The sequence below is a fragment of the Schistocerca nitens genome, chromosome 2, assembly GCF_023898315.1.
Source record: "Schistocerca nitens isolate TAMUIC-IGC-003100 chromosome 2, iqSchNite1.1, whole genome shotgun sequence".
Taxonomy (NCBI): domain Eukaryota; kingdom Metazoa; phylum Arthropoda; class Insecta; order Orthoptera; family Acrididae; genus Schistocerca; species Schistocerca nitens.
Genome location: NC_064615.1, coordinates 141452232 through 141472204, shown reverse-complemented (window position 1 = coordinate 141472204; position 19973 = coordinate 141452232). Strand labels below are relative to the sequence as shown.

At 40.5% G+C, this 19973-nt stretch overlaps 1 protein-coding gene across 1 annotated transcript in view; it reads right to left on the bottom strand.

Moving 5' to 3' along the window:
* Positions 1-7929: 7929 nt before the first annotated feature.
* Positions 7930-19973, bottom strand: part of LOC126235844 (cytochrome b5 reductase 4) — a 315221-nt gene continuing 303177 nt past the window's right edge. The window contains exon 10 of the mRNA XM_049944708.1: positions 7930-13178. Within this exon, the coding sequence (XP_049800665.1) occupies positions 13124-13178 (55 nt within the window). The 3' untranslated portion in view covers positions 7930-13123. The remainder of the gene's footprint in view (positions 13179-19973) is intronic.

Genomic DNA, 19973 nt, shown 5'->3' with positions numbered 1-19973 from the left:
TGGAGGAGGAGACGGGGATGCTACCATGACACTGAGGATTTCACAACCACAGTGCTGAATTTGAGATCTCATGGCTGCGTGGCCATGTCCTTCTTGGAGCAAGACGTAGCAAGAACAGTACTGTAAGTGCCGAATGGTAGAACACAGGGTTTCCAACTAGGCAGCAACTTGCAAGCAACAGAGTAAGGCACTTTTTCCTTCACCTGGATCTCCTGCACATCCCACTCATCGAGATACATGGAGAAATCTCAGGAAAAGGTGGCATGGTCACTATTGCAGTTGATACGGTGGGGAGTAGGAGGTGGATAATTGCCCTCGTGAGCACTCCTACCACAAGTTACACATTTGGCTGGGCTTCGACAGGACATTAGAGTGTGGTTGTAACAATGACACTGGTATCAGCACATTGGGTTCAGAATGTATGGTCAGAATGTGATAACGTCATAACCTGCTTTGATCTTCGACGGAAGCGTGTGGGCGCTAAGGATACATCTCCCTTTTTCCTCACCCGATGGACTGCAATGACACCCTGATCAGAGAGGTACATTAGGATTTCTGCCTCGATCAGACCATCAAGCAGCCTAGTGTAAATAACACCACAGGAAGAATTCAGTGTTCAATGGGCCTCGACACGAACAGGATAGCCATGGAGGAGCAAAGCTGCAAGCTGTTGTTGTGCTTGAGAATCAGAAGTTGTCTCAAAAAGCAAAGTGCCATTGTGTAAATGAGAACAGGATTCCACAGGGCCAACAATTGCATCAACACCTCTCTGAATAATAAATGGATTTACCTTAGCAAAGGGATGAGCGTCGTCAGTACGTGAAACCACGAGTAACTGTGGTACAGCTAGGAGGGTCTCTGAATCGTTAGCCTCCTTCTGTTTACATTTAGGAAATGTTGGCTGTGAAGAAGATGACTGGCTGATTGCGAGTAAATCCCCCACTATTGCCAGCATCTCCAATGGTGCACTCCTTCCAACTGGAGCCCCCCCCCCCCCCTCCAGAAGGGGGCACACCTGCCTTAGGTGGTTGTTCACACCTCAGGTCACACCTCTGGACCATCTGACAGAGGGACCAATCAGCAGTTTGGTAAGGTAACAGCTCAGGTAGTCACTCCTCCCTGGGCCTGGCCTGTACCAGGGGTATGTGCGAACCCTAATTGTTGATGCGGGGCTGGGAACTGCATATTACCCAGTCACCTGTTAAGCAGCAGACGTGTGCGCTGGTCTTCAGGAGTGCACAGGGTGGAAGAAGAAATAGAGGAACCCCAAGCAGAGGAACCCCTGAAGCAGAGGAAGGATAGGAGAAGGGGAACGAAGAAAAGGAACGAAAAACGGTGGAGAAACTGTTCTGATGTTCGCTATTGAAAATGCAAAACACTTTTTCCAAAATAATCCCAGACATGTTCCCCAAGGGAGAGGAAAAAGAATAGCAAGAGGACAGACATGCTGCACAGAAGGGAAAAAGGGGGTGCAAAGACTGCGGCCCCGTGGTAGACAAGCACGAATCTGCCAAAGAGTTGTGATCCCCCCGGTGAGGGGATATTGTATTGTTACCGACAATACAAATCACTTTCAATTCAAGTTCACTGGCATCGTAGACTGCAATGATGCATCATAGGCTAGAGAGTGTTCTGGGTTTTTGATGGTGGGGTGGGAGGGAGACAGTGTTAGCAAGCTTGTGAATCCCCACAACTCATGTTCGTCTCATCAAGACACTGCTGCTGCCAGTGTTGCCATATAGAGATGTCACCCATGGCATCGAATATTTGGCCATTTTTAAGACTGGTTGGAATATTAAATCAAACACTGGACAATTTTTGTATTAATTTCAAGTATAAGATACACCTGAATTTTAGAGGCAATGTTTTTAAGAAAAAAGTGTTTCTTTTAATATGTGAAATATGATAGGCTTTTTGGCTGAAATATTTAGTAGTCTTTTCAATGTATCTGTGTGACTCAGCATCTCCTCTATGTGGTGAGTAGTAATCTATCCTTTACATAATATTGTTGTTATTCCATCCTGAACTTTCCATTTTTGCAATATATAAATAACCACATGTTAGTTCCTTAATACCTCAGAATGTGGCCTGTCGAGAGATCCCTTCTCTTATCAACTTTTGCCATCAATTTCTGATCTCCCTAATTCACTACTGTACCACCTCATTAGTTACCTATCTAATCTTATGCATTCTTTTACAGTATCACATTTCAAAAGCTTAAAGCTTCCATTCAGTCCTTGTGTGAATTCCTTATTAGCCCCATTTCCCGTCCATATAAGTCTAAAATCGAGACATACCTTTAGAAAAGATTTCCTAACACTTATAAAACTCTTCTTTTCCAGGAATGCTTTCCTTGCAATAGTCAGTCTGCATTTGCCATTATCAGTTATTTTGCTGACAAAATAGCAAAACTTGTCTACTACTTTTAGTTCTACATTTCCTAATCTAGTTCCCTCAGTGTTGCTTGATTTAATTCAGCTACACTCCACCAGCCTGTTTTCCTTTCTTGAAGTTCATCTTTTATCGATAGAAGGCAATAAAAACCTTTTAACTCCATTTTGTTAAATTTTGCAGGTGAAACAAAAACTTTTTCTTAAAGAATAATATAAAATGGTACAGAAAGTTGCTATATGTGTAACCGTATAGTAGAAGCCTAGTTGTTGACAGATTAGAGAAATTCATGCACCTTCAAATCTCTCTCTGATAGTGCACTTACTGGGTACTGGAATTAAGCATTTTCATTGACAAATGGAGTTACGAGGTTTCCATTGCCTACCATTGAAATCCTCCTTTCAAGACACTGTCCACTGTTCAACTGCTCTTCCAAGTCCTTTGCTGTCTCTGACAGTTAGTCATCATCAAAGTTTTCATTTCTTCTTTCTTAACTTTAAGTCCTTCCCAAAATTTTCTTTGGTTTCTTTTACTGTTAGCTCAATGTACAGACTGAATACCATCGGGGATATGTTACAACCCTGTCTCACTCTCTTCTCAACCATTGTTTCCCTTTCATGTCCCCTGATTCTTGTAACTGCCATCTGGCTTCTGTAAAAGGCATAAATAGCCTTTTGCTCCCCATATTTTACCTCTGCTACCATAACAATTTCACAGAGTATTCCAGTCAGCATTGTCAAAAGTCTTCTCTAAGTCTACAAGTGTTACAATCATAGGTTTGCATTTCTTTAACATATCTTCTATGGTAATTCATAGGGTCAGTATTGCCTCACATATTCCTTTATTTCTCCAGAAACCAAACTCATCATCCCTGAGGCCAGCTTCTACCAGCTTTTCTGTAAATAACTTGTATCAGTATTGTGCAACATTTAGTAATCTCTCCTTTTCATACTATTGTTGTGTGTTGCAGCAGATGCTTCTACATGATATAGTAGCATGTACAGCTGCATAAAATGAGTCTTCAGACAAAAAAAAAAAAAAAACACAGGTATTGCTATGTTACAAATTTCACTTTAACTGTAACATAATTTAAGCCTATAATTATATTTGGCTTATCATGTGCAATCTCCCTATTCCTACACCTTTACATTTAATTACACTTGGTTTCAATGTTTTCAACTACACTGATGAAAAGAAAACCACAATACAAAAAAACAATTAATGTAGAGAATTAAATTTTGAAAATACATTAATGTAAGTGTGAGATAAGCCATTGCAAATGTGAAATGCTGCTACATTAATAATGGGTTTAACTGCCAGAATGTTGAATGTAAGCATGCAAATGTGCCTGCATTGTGTTGTACAGGTGCCATATGTCAGTTCATGGGATGTAGTTCCATGCCTTTTGCACTTTGCTGGTCAATACAGAGATGTTAATGCTGTTTGTGGATGATGTTGGCATTGTAATCCGATGATGTCACATATGAGCTTGACTGGAGACAGATCTGGTGATCCAGCAGGCCAAGGCAACATGAACAGCAGTATGTGGATGAATGTTATCCTGTTGGAAAACACTCTCTGGAATGATGTTCATGAATGGCAGCACAACAGATTGAATCATCAGACTGACATACAAATTTGCAGTTAGGCTTTGTGAGATAACTATGGCAGTGCTCCTGCTGTCATCAAAATCACATAACGCCAGGTGTAGGTCTAGTGTGTCTAGCACACAGAGTTTGGCTGCAGGCCCTCAAATGGCCTCCTACTACCCAACACACAGCCATCACTGGCACTGAAGCAGAACCACCTTTCATCAGAAAATGCAACAGACCTCCACACTGTCCTCCACTGAACTTTCATTCAACACCACTGAAGTTGCAAATGGTGGTGGTTTGGGGTCAGTGGATCTGTAGGGCATCTGGCTCAGAGCTGTCCTTGAAGTAACCGATATGTAATAGTTCATTGTGTCACTGTGGTGCCAAATGCTGTTCAAATTGCTGCTGCAGATGCAGTACAATGTGGCAGTGTTGTCCACCAGACACAATTGTTTTCCTTTTCATAAGTGCTGCATGGCTGTCTGGAGCCTGGTCTTTTGCAACTGTACATTCTCGCCAAATCTTTCTGCAGTATCGCAGAAAGAACTTTCAGCTTCTTGTAATCCTGTTACACGACCTTGTTCAAACTCAGTGAGGTGTTGGTAATGGTGTCTTTGTCACCTTCAAAATGTTCTTTACTATACACTCACAACATTGGGTCTCAAAAGTAACCAATGCGCACCACTGTTACAGTACATATTTAAAGCAAACCTGATTTGCAATCTCATAGGGGTGCTACTAGCATCACTCTTATGCGAAAGGCATGAAATTTAAATAGACATCATCTTTCAGATGTAGAAACATGTCTACCAACTTTTGTTTATGTTGCACAACTCCTTCATGGGGTGCATTGTTTTTAATCCCTGTATTAGAGTCCACACAGGATATGGTGGACAATGCACAGTGACCAATTTTCATCCAAAGTACTGGGCGAGTTTGTTCATTTGTCTGCAAGGGTGGGCCAACACTGCTCTCTTTCAGCTGGCTGTGAAGACAGAGTCGAGACACACACCCTACAGTCTTTCTCAATTGATTTTACAGAAACTATTCGGTAAAAAAAATTATTTCTGTTTCATTTATAGCTCGCTATGTCAGCTTCATCATGAATTGTCAATCATTTTGTTAATGGTCATAGTTATTGTGATATTTGAGTATAAGAGCGACACTTTGTGAAATTCGAACAAGTATGCGATGAAAAATAGGGATCGCTATTATTTTGTGGTTGGTGTGTTACATAATATATTATTGCATATGAGATTTACATAAAACATTGTATTTTTCTTTAGACTTGGGTGGAGGTACCCGCATGGCACCCTCCTATGCCAACATGTTTATGGGCCGTATAGAGGAGACCTTCCAAGACCCCAAAATGCCAAACTCTAGTCTGATTCAGATTCATGATCTGGATTCTGGGCCAAGACACCCTATCTTCATTCCTTCACAACCTCAACACCGTCTGTCCCATCCGCTTAACCTGGTCCTCCTCAACCCAGCATGCCACCTTCCTAGACATTGACCACCTCATCTCTGATGGCTCCATCTGCACCTCTGTCCACATTAAACCCACCAACCACCAACACTACCTTCATTTCAACACCTGTCACCCCTTTCACACCAAAATATCCCTCCCATACAGCCCACAGCCTGGCATCCTGCAGCAACGAGGACTAGCCTGCCCAGTATAATGAGGGTGTCACTGAGGCATCCACAGACATGCACTATCTCCCGGACGTAGTCTGCTAAAAGATCTCCCATGCAATTCCCCCCTTACACACCCAATCCTACCACCACTCCTGAGAACCAGCCACAAAGAGTGCCCCATTCATTACCCACTACCACCCTGGACTGGAACAACTGAACCACATCCTTCGCTGTGGCTTTGATTACCTATCCAACTGACCTCCACAATATCCTGGACCATCCCTACGCCAATTCCAACTGTTTCCCACAAGGCTCATGTTCCTGTGGAAGATCCACTTGCAAGATCTGCCCAATCCACCCTTCCAGCACTTCGTATTCCAGTCCTGTCACAGGTTCATCCTACCCCAGCAGTGTGTGGGCCACTTGTGAAAGCAGCCAGATCTGCTGCAATCACTGCACAGTTTTTTATATTGGTATGACTACCAACCAGCTGTCCACAAGGATGAACAGCCACCTCCAAACTGTGGCCAAGAGCAAAGCAGACTACCCTGTGGCACAACATGCAGCTGAACATAACGTGCCTGATTTCAACAGCTGTTTCACTACTTGAGCCTCCCCTCCACCACCAGCTTTTCTGAATTACAAATATGGGAGTTGTCCTTACTACACAGTCTCCACTCCCATTATTATCCTGGCCTCAACCTGCTAACTTTCTGTCCCCAACCAACAGTTTCCATCCCGTCTGTCAATCGCCTCCTCCCCAGTCTCTTCTCCCACTTTTAACATTTCCCCACCCTCTGCCAATGCACCTTCCCTTCCCCAATCCACTTCTTTTTAGCTCCATTTTCCCCACTTCATGGTCCACAACCTCCTGATGCCTGCTGGCATTCAATTCCCTACACATTCCACCAGATAATGCTCCTCTCTCTCTTCTGTCCCACATGATAGTTGATCTGCCCTGGGCTGCTAGAATTGGCAGTTATGTGTGCACGAGGTGTGCTTGATTGTGTGAATGAATAGTGTTTCTCTATTTCTGATAAAGCCTGTGGCCAAAAGCTTACACGTGTCTTAATTGTGCCTGCCGGCAACTTAACGTGTCATCTTTATGGTAAGAAGCAATCTATCTTTTCTTACGTTGTTGATATTCCTACATGGAGTTTCCACTGTCTCATCAATGGAGGTATAAGCTAACCAATTCCAGAATGCATATGCATGGTGTGAGCATGCGTGTTGATGTGGAATGCAACAACACACAAGAAGTAATACTTGCTGAGATTGTATCACAAAACAGTGTGCTTATAATGAATTTTTAACTTCATCCTAGATAACTATAAATCAGAAATTCATCACCAAAGTATTGTGGCAGTACATTTGACCACAAATCAAATGAAAATCTTTTACAATATTTACATCAATGCCTTATTCTCAATGACAGTGTGCATACAGCCACTATAAGCATGTCCTCATTTTTTTCTAATATATATCAAACTGCAAAAAATCATGGAAGTCATTGGATGTAACCTTCAGTCATCAGTTGTGGAGGCCTATGTGATGCATATGGTGCAATTAGTAATGTTTCTGTTTCTATACACTGAAATTGGTGGCACTTTGACTTGCAGCATACCATCAACTGGCCTTAAGGCACTGCAGAGTTGACACAGCCATTACTGCAATACATGTGATATCCTTTGTGGCCATTTTCACACGGGGAAGCCTAAATTCTTCTGTAATCTTTGATATGCTATGACTCTTTTATTTTGCACCAAGACCACTCCACATTCAAAAAAGGTTCACTCTCAATGTACTGCCATATTTACTACAGATGTCTGCAACAGACTACTCAGGTATTGTATCCACACTCTTGCCACATGCAAAATCTAGACACAACGTACAGGGGACACACATGGCACATCTTCAAACAGGCAACTACCAAGACCTTTAACCACTCAGTTTGTGTGTAAATATATCTGCAGTAAAGAATATTCTGCAAGTTTTCTGGGAGTTGGGGAAGGGTGCAATGTTGTATGACTCAATATGAACATTGCAGCCACAGTTCCCTTACGCTGTTTTGCAATGAATGACAAGCTTTCAGCATGCTGGTAATCATCTCTAATTCCTGATTTCTCAGGGCATGAATGGAAAAACAACAGCCACATTGCCAAGAATGCACAATCCAAGACTGGGCAATCAGATTCTTTGGTATAAAACAGTCCTCCCAGCAAATACCAATGCACCAAAGCAATGTTTTATTGTTCTGTATTACAAGATTTCACAATAAATGAATAGACATTTCAGTCTCTGTTACACATTGTTACTTGATATTTATTGTTTTGGTACCTTCCATTCTAAAGGCCAGCAGCTACTCTGAATCAACTTTCAACAGCAAAAGTAATAAGCCTTTTTCCCACCTTTCCTAAAAAAAATACAGGACTTCACAATGATATGTAAAATGCACTGGTACAGAAATGGTTTAACATAACATACTAAATGCCAGGAATGAAAGAGAAGAATGTTTGTTGCTAGATTCCTTGTATTTCTCATTACTAGAAAGAATGTTCCAAAAAATATTTTGTGATTCATATATTTCAGTTAATAAAGTTTTATATCACAAAAATAGTCCATGACTAATGAAGTATAAATGAATCACAAATTATGAAGCAGATTAAAGTTATCTGCCTTTTCTATAAAAGGTTTCATTAGGAATTACAACTAATACACAGCTGGAACAGGCAAAAAAGAAATGCACATTTTCTTAAAAATCTGTCTTGAGTCACATACTGCATTCCAGCTCCACTCCATAAGAAATAATGTATTTAAAAAGTTACATGGTTATCTCTTTCAGATTGTCATGCACAGGCCACCTGCACTTTAATAAATACATACATAAATATTCAATAAATAACACCTCTTTTTAAAAATAGCACAACCTGAAAATCTAGAAACATAATCTGGATGAGATTGGTTTAACAACATGTATTCACACATGAGAACTCTCCATGGAATCCAGACTCATTAAATGAAAAAGTTTTGCTACTTTAAAAGGACTATTAATTAGAAAATCACCATCAGACCTTTAACACAATTGCTCTCTGCAAGTTAAGCGCTCAATTTATAATACTTGATTGGAATCAAATCCGGATATTTGGCTGTAAGAGATCTGCAGTCTGCATTGTACAGTAGTAGTCTCCTATAATGATCTTTCTCAAAGTAGCTCCTTTTCTACTAATGGACACACAGTATCCTCATTTATAATGCATTAAAATATTAATCTACAAGTAGGTCCCATAATGAGCAATGTGAGTATACTAGGACTTCAGTTGGAATTGCTTATTTGTATGCTTCACATATGCAAGCTGTAGTGTTAATGTATGATGTTCACTATTTCAAATCCCTGAGAGCTCTCCTTCATGAAGACATTAACATAACAGAATGTGTAATCCTATGAACATTTTAATGAATGTCCCCTCTACTCAACTTATTTTGACAATCTACTTGCAATTCTTAGCGGAACTAGCAAAAATTCAAATATCTAGATTTGATTCCCATTATATCATCTTAAAAGTGGAATTCGTTTTTCTTTATTTGTTCCATTTCTTAAATATTTAACTATTTTTGTCAAGTACATCAGGATAAACTGTAACAATGTGTGCAACTGAATCTAAGATTTAACTGATACTTAGAAGCACTATATGTGAACTTTTCTCATTCCTCCTCAATAAGGAAAGTCATATGCATGCTGCACACAGAAGATACAGTATATCAGCACTTTGTATATCTCTACAGATTGTGTATAATATAATTCATTATCTGGTTGTGATTATAGTGCTCGCACAAACAATTTTAATCAGGTTGTAACAGCAAAATATTTTGGCTGACAGGAAAAACAGTGTGATTATGCCTATGTTGTTCCATTGTCATTCAATAAAAATCTTCAACTTTAGACAATAATTCCTTTTTTAGAGAACTTCTCATGATATCAATAAAATAGTAGAAAAATTAAATAATAAAATAAACAAGAAAGCTATAAGCTGAATTCCACATGCAGTTACCTGCAGTGTTATTACATACAACAGTTATGCAAATGTCATGGTCTATGTAAATCTTTGGATTGAACGAAAATGGGGAATATGTATATAAACACAATTCATAATCATTGAAATGGTAAAAAAATACACAAAAGAGTATAGTAAATTGAAGCAGCAGTATAGCTGCACATCATGAGATAAAATAATAATAATAATTAAACATATTTTGTCTATAAATACTGTCGTTTATGAGTCTGTGATTGTTATTATTAGTGAATATAATTGTCCATCTTGATCAACTGACTAGTCACAGTACAAGTGTACATGTGAACTAATGAGATACTATGTACCGAGATTTAAATGTGATTCTGAGGAAGGCTGTGGCCAAAATGCACTAATGTGTATATTTTTTAAAAATGATCAAGACAGACAGTCATAGTGCCTAGACATGTTTTATGAAAACCAGGCTTATGAAGAGCATTGTACATTGGAAATGTAGTACAGTCAGACACTTTTAGAACTCATAAACTGTTTATTTCATCTGTAAATAAAGAGGTAATGTCATCTGGTAATTTGTACTGTTTCGCCCAGTGGCAGCTCGTGCATGATTTTACCAATATGCTACAACACTGCAAGAGTACAGTAAATGTGCAGCTTAATATTGTTATGGTATTAACTTTCTCTAATGTACTAATATCAATTATGTTGTTTATATGTTTATGACTTTTACTATGGTTTTTTATTAATCCATGTCCTGGATCTTTCATTCCCCATGAATCCCGTGCATCACTGTTCCCAGATAACAAATGTGGAAAGCAAAAAATTGCATTGCAAGCATCACACCTGCAGATCCAACCTGCTTTTTCTGCCGCCACCCTATAGCCTTTTTACTTACAAAGGTAGTAACCATGACTTACATTGAATACGTTAATTTTACATACGTAAAATTGTTTACATACATAAAATTGTTTACATACATTTAAATTTTATAATTAACAATTTGAGACTGTGACGAATAAAGTAAAATGGGAAAAATAAATAGTGGTAGCAGCAAGAACTGAACCCGAGCTGACGAATCGCCAGCCGGTGCACTTGACCACTGCGCCACAGCACCAATAAGGCATGTGTCATTCAAAGATACTTCATACTGTACTTGTAAATATGTACAGTGTGTTTTACCTTTTCTTATGACTCACTCGGGTGAAATATTCTAGGAACTTAAAAGGATCATCTACTTGCTACTTACATAGTCTGAGCCCTGTCCCATGCCCTCCCCTCATTAGATTTGAATTTGGAGCAGGTCTATCATATTCTTTAACTCACTTTCTCCTCAAAAGATATACAGGAAAAGGGCCTCTTCAGCTGATCATATAGAGATTCACCATGTTGCTTGCACAATATTCTACTCGTACTTTTAAAGAAAAATACTGACCCACTGCTGTGAGTGACATAGCACCCATAGTGCCAGCAGGAATGATGTCACATCAGAGCATGTACAGTCAAAAACAGACAGCTGCATCCCTTCTGTGAGTTGACAGTAGTGCGGCTGACCATCATTTCAGCACTTGACACTGGTTTCTAGTTACCATAGAGTGAGTGCTATAAAACATGTTTCTGTCTATTTTGTTTGCATACCAGTACACATTTGAAGAGAAATGGTGTAATTTTAGTGTGATGTTTACAGTGTGCTGCAGCTCATTAGCACATGATCACTGGCCACCACTGGTTATACCTTTGCTGAAGACTTACATATCCATATGTACGACTGCTAAAATTGAGTATCTTTCAAAGAGCCATGCTAACACATTATTGCTGTAACAATATTGGGACATTTTGTCTCCTCAACAATCATTAGGGAAAACCATTGAATTTCCCTATTAATTTTGTTAAAGTACTAAGAAAAGTCATCACAGTAATGTGAAACAAAGGTAAGACAAACTTCTAAAGGAACCGATACAATATCATGTGAAGAATAGTAAAGTATACATGTTTACTAGGGATGATAAATGAGATTTTCTGTGGCTTAATTACCTGATCTGCATGAAATACTTTAAAATGAAATTAAGTGACTTTTGAGGTCAGTCTGTGTGACTTCTTTGTGCTTATACAGTGGGTAACTCAATATCTCACATTTAACTCTGATCAATATATTATAATTTTTTTCCATGCAAGAAATTATGGAAGTATTGGATGAAACTCAATAAACAATAAACCAGCATGATAGTGAGTCTGATTTCTAAAATAAAGGGTAGGAGGTAGCAATTTTCAGAGGCACATATAGACTTGCTTATTTCTTAGTAATAACTAGCAAGAATACTGTGTTTTAAGTGCTATTGTAGCACCTAGAACTTTTTCTTCTCAATAGATATAACAGTCATCAATCTCACACACACACACACACACACACACACACACACACACACACACACACACACTGGAAGGCGTAATACAAATGAAAGGATAAAATACAGAAAATTAAAAATCTCTTTGAATGTAAGAGGGAAACCGTATGTAAAAACAGTGTAAGTAGGTAAACAGGAAGAAGAAGTAATCATAAAGTTACAACGCATATGGGATAGGAAACCAGACACAAACTTTTCAAATCATATACACTGAAACTTAGCAAATATTATAACAGGATTTTTGTACATCTATAAACATGAAAGTAGATACTGGATCCCTTTCTAATTCTGCATTTAAAACCCACTGAAACAGCTATGAATAACCAAGTAATATAGTATATTTACTGCTGCATCAGCTGTTCCCCAAATCAATTAGTTTCACTCACAAAATATAAATTTATTACAACTACTGTCAGGTATGCCTCTCACAATTTACGTCCACCGCTTACTGTACTTGGGTTGCTAAGTCTAACATTCAGCTGGTCATCATTTTACTCGCCTTTCTGAAGACAATGTTTTTTTCAATGTATATTCCTTAATAACATAAAATTCTTTGACTGCAAATATTCCCATTTCACTGTTCATGCAGTTCGCTGTTCATGCAGATAGATTCATTAAATAGTAGCGAGTCACAATTTGCCTACTTGCCCCTTTAATTCCTACCTTTCCACAACTGTTTTGTTGATATTATCAAATGCACAGTAAATGAAACTCACTAAAAATCTCCATTTTGTACATCTACTTTGCTTAGTGAAGTTGACATCTCTTGTAGAAGTCAAATCTCATCCCGTCAAATTTTACTTATTATTTCATTTGTTTGCATATTCTTAAAAATGCATATTTTTAAAACACTGTCTCTCTCACACAGCTTTCACATACAGCAAAAATATGGAATAAATAAACTAAGATATTAGTCTACACTGCCAAAAAAAGTTCACTGCACTTCAAACTGTCTTGTCAAATGTTCCCATTTGCTTTGCTGCTAAGAGCAACCTGAGTGCAAAACCTTTGTTTTACCATACATTTTTTGGCTGCAGATAGTGTGACATGCCTGCGAGAATCCAGTACTTCAGCCAACAAAGCAATGATAATTCGTTTCTGCATAATTCATTTCCTTCAGAAACCTGGAAAACAAAGATACATATGTATTATGACAATTTGTCTTACACGGTTTAATGAGAAGAGTCATTTCTTATGCTGACAATGCAGAATGCAAATTTTAGTTAGTTGTCTTTCCATCCCAATTTATTTATTGCAGTAAACAGACTGCACTAAGATGGGTGAAGTCTAAAAATAATGAAAGAGGGTTCAAATATCTATAACATATTTTCTGAAATGCACTTTGAAAAGAACTAGATCATACCTTTATGTCGACAAACATCATCACAACTGTGAATAGTCACAAGAGGAACAAGTTTATTCACACAGATGGAGGAATTTTGTATTTCGCAGCAAATTGAATAGAAGCAACATTGAACAGCTGTAATGTATAAAAGGAGGATTACCAGCTCAGCTTCAATGTACTTTTATATGTGTTTGGCTGCTGCTTAATGCCTCTTCGATTTGGTAAGTAGTGACCTAACTTCATAAAGACCATTTCATTCTGGTCATTCCACATGAATATTACAACCTATTGCTACAATAAAGTAAATTTGCTATTTGTGGACTTCAGCGGTGTTGGGGCGGGGCGGGGCGGGGGAGGGCAGGGCAGGGCAGGGCAGGGCAGGGCAGGGCAGGGCAGGGGAGGGGAGGGGAGGGGAGGGGAGGGGAGGGGAGGCCAGGGGAGGGCAGGGCAGGGGAGGCCAGGGGAGGGCAGGGCAGGGGAGGGGAGGGCAGGGGAGGGCAGGGCAGGGGAGGGCAGGGCAGGGGAGGGCAGGGGAGGGCAGGGGAGGGGAGGGCAGGGCAGGGCAGGGCAGGGGAGGGCAGGGGAGGGGAGGGGGCGGCAGGGGAGGGCAGGGGAGGGGAGGGGGCGGCAGCGGAGGGGACGGCAGGGGAGGGGAGGGGAGGGGACGGCAGGGGAGGGGAGGGGAGGGGACGGCAGGGGAGGGGAGGGGAGGGGACAGCAGGGGAGGGAAGGGGAGGGAAGGGGACGGCAGGGGAGGGGAGGGGACGGCAGGGGACGGGAGGGGAGGGGACGGCAGGTGAGGGGAGGGGAGGGGAGGGGACGGCAGGGGAGGGGAGGGGACGGCAGGGGAGGGGAGGGGAGGGGACAGCAGGGGAGGGGAGGGGAGGGGAGGGGAGGGGAGGGGACGGCAGGGGAGGGGAGGGCTGGGGAGGGGAGGGCTGGGGAGGGCTGGGGCGGGGAGGGGAGGGCTGGGGAGGGCTGGGGCGGGGAGGGGAGGGCTGGGGAGGGCTGGGGCGGGGAGGGGAGGGCTGGGGAGGGGAGGGGGGAGGGCTGGGGAGGGGAGGGCTGGGAAGGGGAGGGGAGGGCTGGGGAGGGGAGGGCTGGGGAGGGGAGGTGAGGGCTGGGGAGGGGAGGAGAGGGGAGGGCTGGGGAGGGGAGGGGAGGGCTGGGGAGGGGAGGGGAGGGGAGGGCTGGGGAGGGGAGGGGAGGGCAGGGGAGGGTAGGGGAGGGCAGGGGAGGGGAGGGCACAGGAGGGCAGGGGAGGGGAGGGCACAGGAGGGCAGGGGAGGGGATTGGGGTGTTGAGGAAATGGTGGTGGTGATGGGGGAGGGGGGGAGTCTTAATGTTACAGTTTACCCAGCTGATATATGAATGCATCATTTAATTTTTATTACGTATCTGTATGTTTCTGTGGTTTATTATTGATCCTACTTGTGCTGCTTGGCTGTCACAAAACATGCACATCAAAGACTTATTTTGGAAGTACAATAAGGCCCTTAAATGTAAAAGACAAGTTGTAAGAGCATATATTGATGCAGTCATATTTTCTTCCATTTTCTTCTATAAGAACGGATGTGAACAGAGAATGATATATTCTAGCAGCACTGCCAGGAACCAATCAAAACATTTTTCTGATGTAAGATGGGTAACATAAATAGGCAACTGCTGTACTTCTTTAAAAAATACTCTTCAATTACTCTTCAAAATCAGTAATGGGTAATAAATCTCTCTTTGAATGGGGGGAGGGCGGCAGGGGGGGGGGGGGGGGGGAATATATCAATGAAACAAATTTTACAGGTCTGGATGTTTTGTATAGAGCTCTTCCTTGTTTCTTACCTATTTAGAGGGTAAGCCATACGAACATGAAAAAAATTGTAATAACTAATTACATATTTACAGTACGAAAGTAAATTTGTTCTTACTTATGGTGGGAAAAAAAAGGGTGCAGGCATTTGGGTGCATCATGCGTGTCTCCCCCCCCCCCCCCCCACACACACACACACACACACACACACCATGATGGTCTGGTCTACCAGTGGCTGCCTAAGAAACATTAGGATGTGTCATTGCACGGTTATTTTGAGCCATTCACAAATAACTCTGTCAAGAGAAGTATACATATCAGGAACAGAATTGCCATTAACAAACATCAAGGCAGATATTTCTGTCAACGCTTCATACTTTTCATCTCCTGACATTAAGACATCAAGTTGTTACACCAGTTGTTCACATTAAGAACTGTGTAATGTTTTTAAATAACATTACTACATATTTTTTCCACCCGCAACAATTGCCAAATTTATACTCTGGAGTACTGACCATAATTTTTTCAATATGTTGGGTACATTTTCCAATATTTTCATAATTACCAAAACAACACAATGTAATGAAATTCCTCAGCACAGAGTTCAGTTTGAGATTATATAAAAGTAAATTGTACATCACTTGTTGGAGTAAGTACTGCTGCTTCTGTACACTCTACAGGGTATACTGCTTCTGCAAATACTTAAGACAATAATCAAACTGCTGCCAGCAAGTGAGCAGGAACACTGTTTACAAATGACGGGAACAACTCACATGCAGTGGTGAATGATAGGACACCAATGGACACTGAATGAGAGGTGTAGTACTGATACTGAAACTATGAGCTGAAACTCTTCTCAGGACTAAACAAAGGATCTGTCATCAATACTTGAGCAGTGAGTATATCTTAGTGCATATGTGCATTGGTGGATTTAGATACTGTATTAAAGGAGTCTTTTGGGGTCAATTTAAACTACTGAATTACTGTAACTGAAGTGAATTGTTGATTGTGGTCGCAAAGACCTTTGACTGATCCTTCATTTGAGAACCACACAGCAGGGACTGTAGCTACTTAATGCATCGGACAGCAAGCACTACCCAATCTGTTTCACAATGCCATGCATAAAAAAATTGATTCTTCTGGGGCTTAACCCTCAGTCTTTATTGGTGATAGAAAAGTAGAGTCAAATGTTTTGGATAGTCTTTTAGCTAGGGACCACTTGTGTACCCAACAGAAGGACTGTCTTAGTGTCACTAGCCTACAGTATGACATCAAAGTATGAAGAATACACACTTACTCCTGCTTAGAGAAATGGACAAAGTCAGTTGGTTCTTTCTGCATCTGATGAGGTCTACAATGGTATTTAATTCTCAATACCTTTATCTATTTCCAAGATACATAGGTTAACAGTTAACCTACTTGTCTATGTAAAATATACATGTAAAATCCAGTGTGAGGCAAAAACATAGTTTATAAAGCAATGTAGCAAGGATAAATATGCCATAAAGTGTATCAGTATCATCAGAAGGGTTCTGGAAAACCCATGTTGACGTACTTAGCATACGTAAAATTTTTGTGCACATGAAATCCGGTCTGGGGTGTAAAATTATTTGGGACAGAAACAAATCCTTTAAACGATAACATGACAAATAACACGAATTCAGCAGTTTTTAAGGAAGTAATGCGAATTCGGCAGTTTTTAAGAAAGTAACGCAAAATCAGCGTTTTTAAACAATATATTTCTGTGTCCTCGTAAGAAATGTCGTAAATCTAATGATGTCAGAAACATATTTAATGTTGAAATGTTCCATGTTCAACCATTGTATTACTTTTTGCAGTTGTGACATCACTAGTGGCCTTTCGACTATCGACTTTTGCGAGCGCGTATGAATGACCACTGTGCGAATTTAGTTTATTTCTTTTGTAGTGTATATGCCACAGTATGCCGTTTCAAAGCAATGGCGCAATTAAAATCTATCACAAACGAATCACAATGACGAAGCCCACAGTAACCACTGACAAAAGGGTGCGAGAATTTGAAATCGGTGGTTTACATGCTCCTGATAAGCTAACAGTGTTTTGTAAATTCTGCAATGTCAGAGTTTCACGGGAGTATAAAGATTCAACAGTGAATCAGGTGCAGACCGAAAAACAAAAGGGCAACAAGTTGAAGTAGACCAGTTTGCCAATAAAGCAGCGGCCTACAATTAGCAGCAGCTTTGAAGCTGCAAAAAAGAAGAAGAGCAATTGTGAAAATCTGGCCCAAACGACTGTGGAAACATTTTTGCAGGTCAACACTACATTCCACAAACTGGATACATCATTGATAAATGATTTTTTCGCATTATTTAAAATATATGTATCACTCCACACCATTCTGGCCAAGCGCAACAACAGTATACAAATGTTAAAAATTGAAATAATAGTCTCTGTTGCAGATGCTTTATTGATGACACATTTCACGCGTCTAGCACATCTTCAGGTCATTCTTGAGCTGTGAAGACCGGCTTCTGTGGTCTCCACGGCTCAAGAACGACATGAAGAGGCGCGAAACATGTCATCAGTGAAATATCTGCAACATGCTGTTATTTTCAGTTTTACTTTTGGTATTTGTTTTTAAATAATTATTTGTGACAAAGTTTTTGTTAAAACAATTTTTCTCTACACTTGTCTCATGTTTGGCCCACCGTATCTTAGGAATAGTTACATTTTCAACATAGCATTGAAAAATGTTTAAATGTGACAAAAATAGGTAACTGATAATAGAAAAAGCTTGCCAGAAATAACACCGAAAAGTGCAAAAAATAATACTTATTTTGGCCATAAAATAACACCGATTTTTTCCTGTCCCTAAAAATTTGTTTTGCATTAGTGCAGTTTCACGTAAGTAACTAATAAGTAACTATTAAAATTTTATAGTCCCACAAAGTTCTCTTCCATACGACTACTACATCTTGCTGTAGCAGGGAAAAGAAGGGAACCAGAGGAAAAATGATCCTATCAGAGCAAAAAAGGTGAATATGCTCCTGTTTAAAAGATGATGACTGAATTGTGGGATACAAATTGCCTCAATGCCGAATCAGATATGAAGTGAAAATAAAGGCAAGGTTTAGATAGAATGGGAAGACAGGAAAATATGAAAACTGAGAGAAAAGGAGACGTAATACTGGGCAAAAGAAAGGAAAGATTATGTGGAGTGCTGGAAGCACCAATTATCTGTTTTTAAGGAGACTAGAGTACATATAACAAAAAAAATTAATGACATTATGGAGGACGCTAAGAATACACTGAAGGTAAAGTAATTTTGATGAACAGGTGCAAAGGTTTATGAAAACACGCACTAACAACCACCTACTTTCAGTGCAACGGGGAATTCTTCAAGCAGATTGAGGTGTGGCCATGGGCTCCCCAATGGCTCTTGTGATTGCAAACCTCTATATGGAACATGTACAGGAGGTGGGCCTTTAAACTGGCAGACCAAAACCAAAGCAATTCTTCCGCTATGTCAACGATTCTTTTGTCATGTGGGGACATGGCAAACAGGCGCTATATGAGTTTCTGGAGCATCTCAACAGCATTCATGCAAATATAAATTTTATGTTGGAAATGGAGGAAAACTTAGCCAAAGATAGGTAGTATGACATTTCCCGAAACGTTGCAATAAACCACTGCTACTACTCAGCTGGAGACCTGAGAAACCTTCACTATGGGAAGAGAATATTCACATTACACAAGCTTTGTTGGAAAAGCTGAAGGAGAAGAATATTGTTATTAATCTGGAAAAGACCAAATTTAGCTGAGGTCAAATAATATTCTCAGGACACAATACAAACAGTGAAAGTATAAGATCAACTCCTACTAAGGTTGAAGCCATTTCAAAAATCCAGAAATGAGGAACAGAAAGCAACAATCATTTCTAGCTTTAGTAGGGTTTCGCCAGCATTTCATTCCAGACCAGACATCAAGTAGTGTATATTTAGCAAATCTTTAAACAAAGCTGTCCGCAGCTCGTGGTTTCGTTGTAGTGTTCTCGCTTTCCGAGCACAGGGTCCTGGGTTCTTCTTGGGGGGGGGGGGGGGGGGTCAGGGATTTTCACCTGCTCCGAGATGACTGGGTGTTGTTGTGTCATCATCATCATCATCCATCCATCCATCCCCATTACGGTTGGAGGAAGGCAACGGCAAACCACCTCCATTAGGACCTCGCCTAGTTCGGCGGTGCGGTTATCCCACGTCGTTCCCCTAAGCTCTATCAAGAAGCATGGGACTTCATTTCTATTTCCATTAAAGAAAGCTGTATCATGGTACTGATCCTCTGAATCAAAAGTATTAAGTATGACTACACACTCTTAACTTCACAAAGGAGTTTCACGCTGTCTGTGGTTCTTCAGGATGTGGACTCTGGCTTTTGCTAACAGAATGCTAATTGCCTGTCAATGAAACTACAGCACAACTGAGAAAGACACATTAGCATTCATGCGAGTTTTTCACAAGTACCATTATCCATTAACAGGCCAGAAAGTGATGGTGCATTCATATCAGAGGGCATGAAATTTTCTAGTGCAATGTACACTGCTGAACAACAGGTTGACTTGCTGGACATTGTTTTTCCAAGAGGTGAATCTGAAGGTACAGTACAAGCAAGAGAATCACAATTTAGTGGCTGACACCTTTTGGAGAATGCCATCAAACATGAAGGAGGTCCAGATGGTGTCACTTCTAATAATCCATTATAATATATTATCTAAGGAAGGTAGATGCTAGCAGTTAC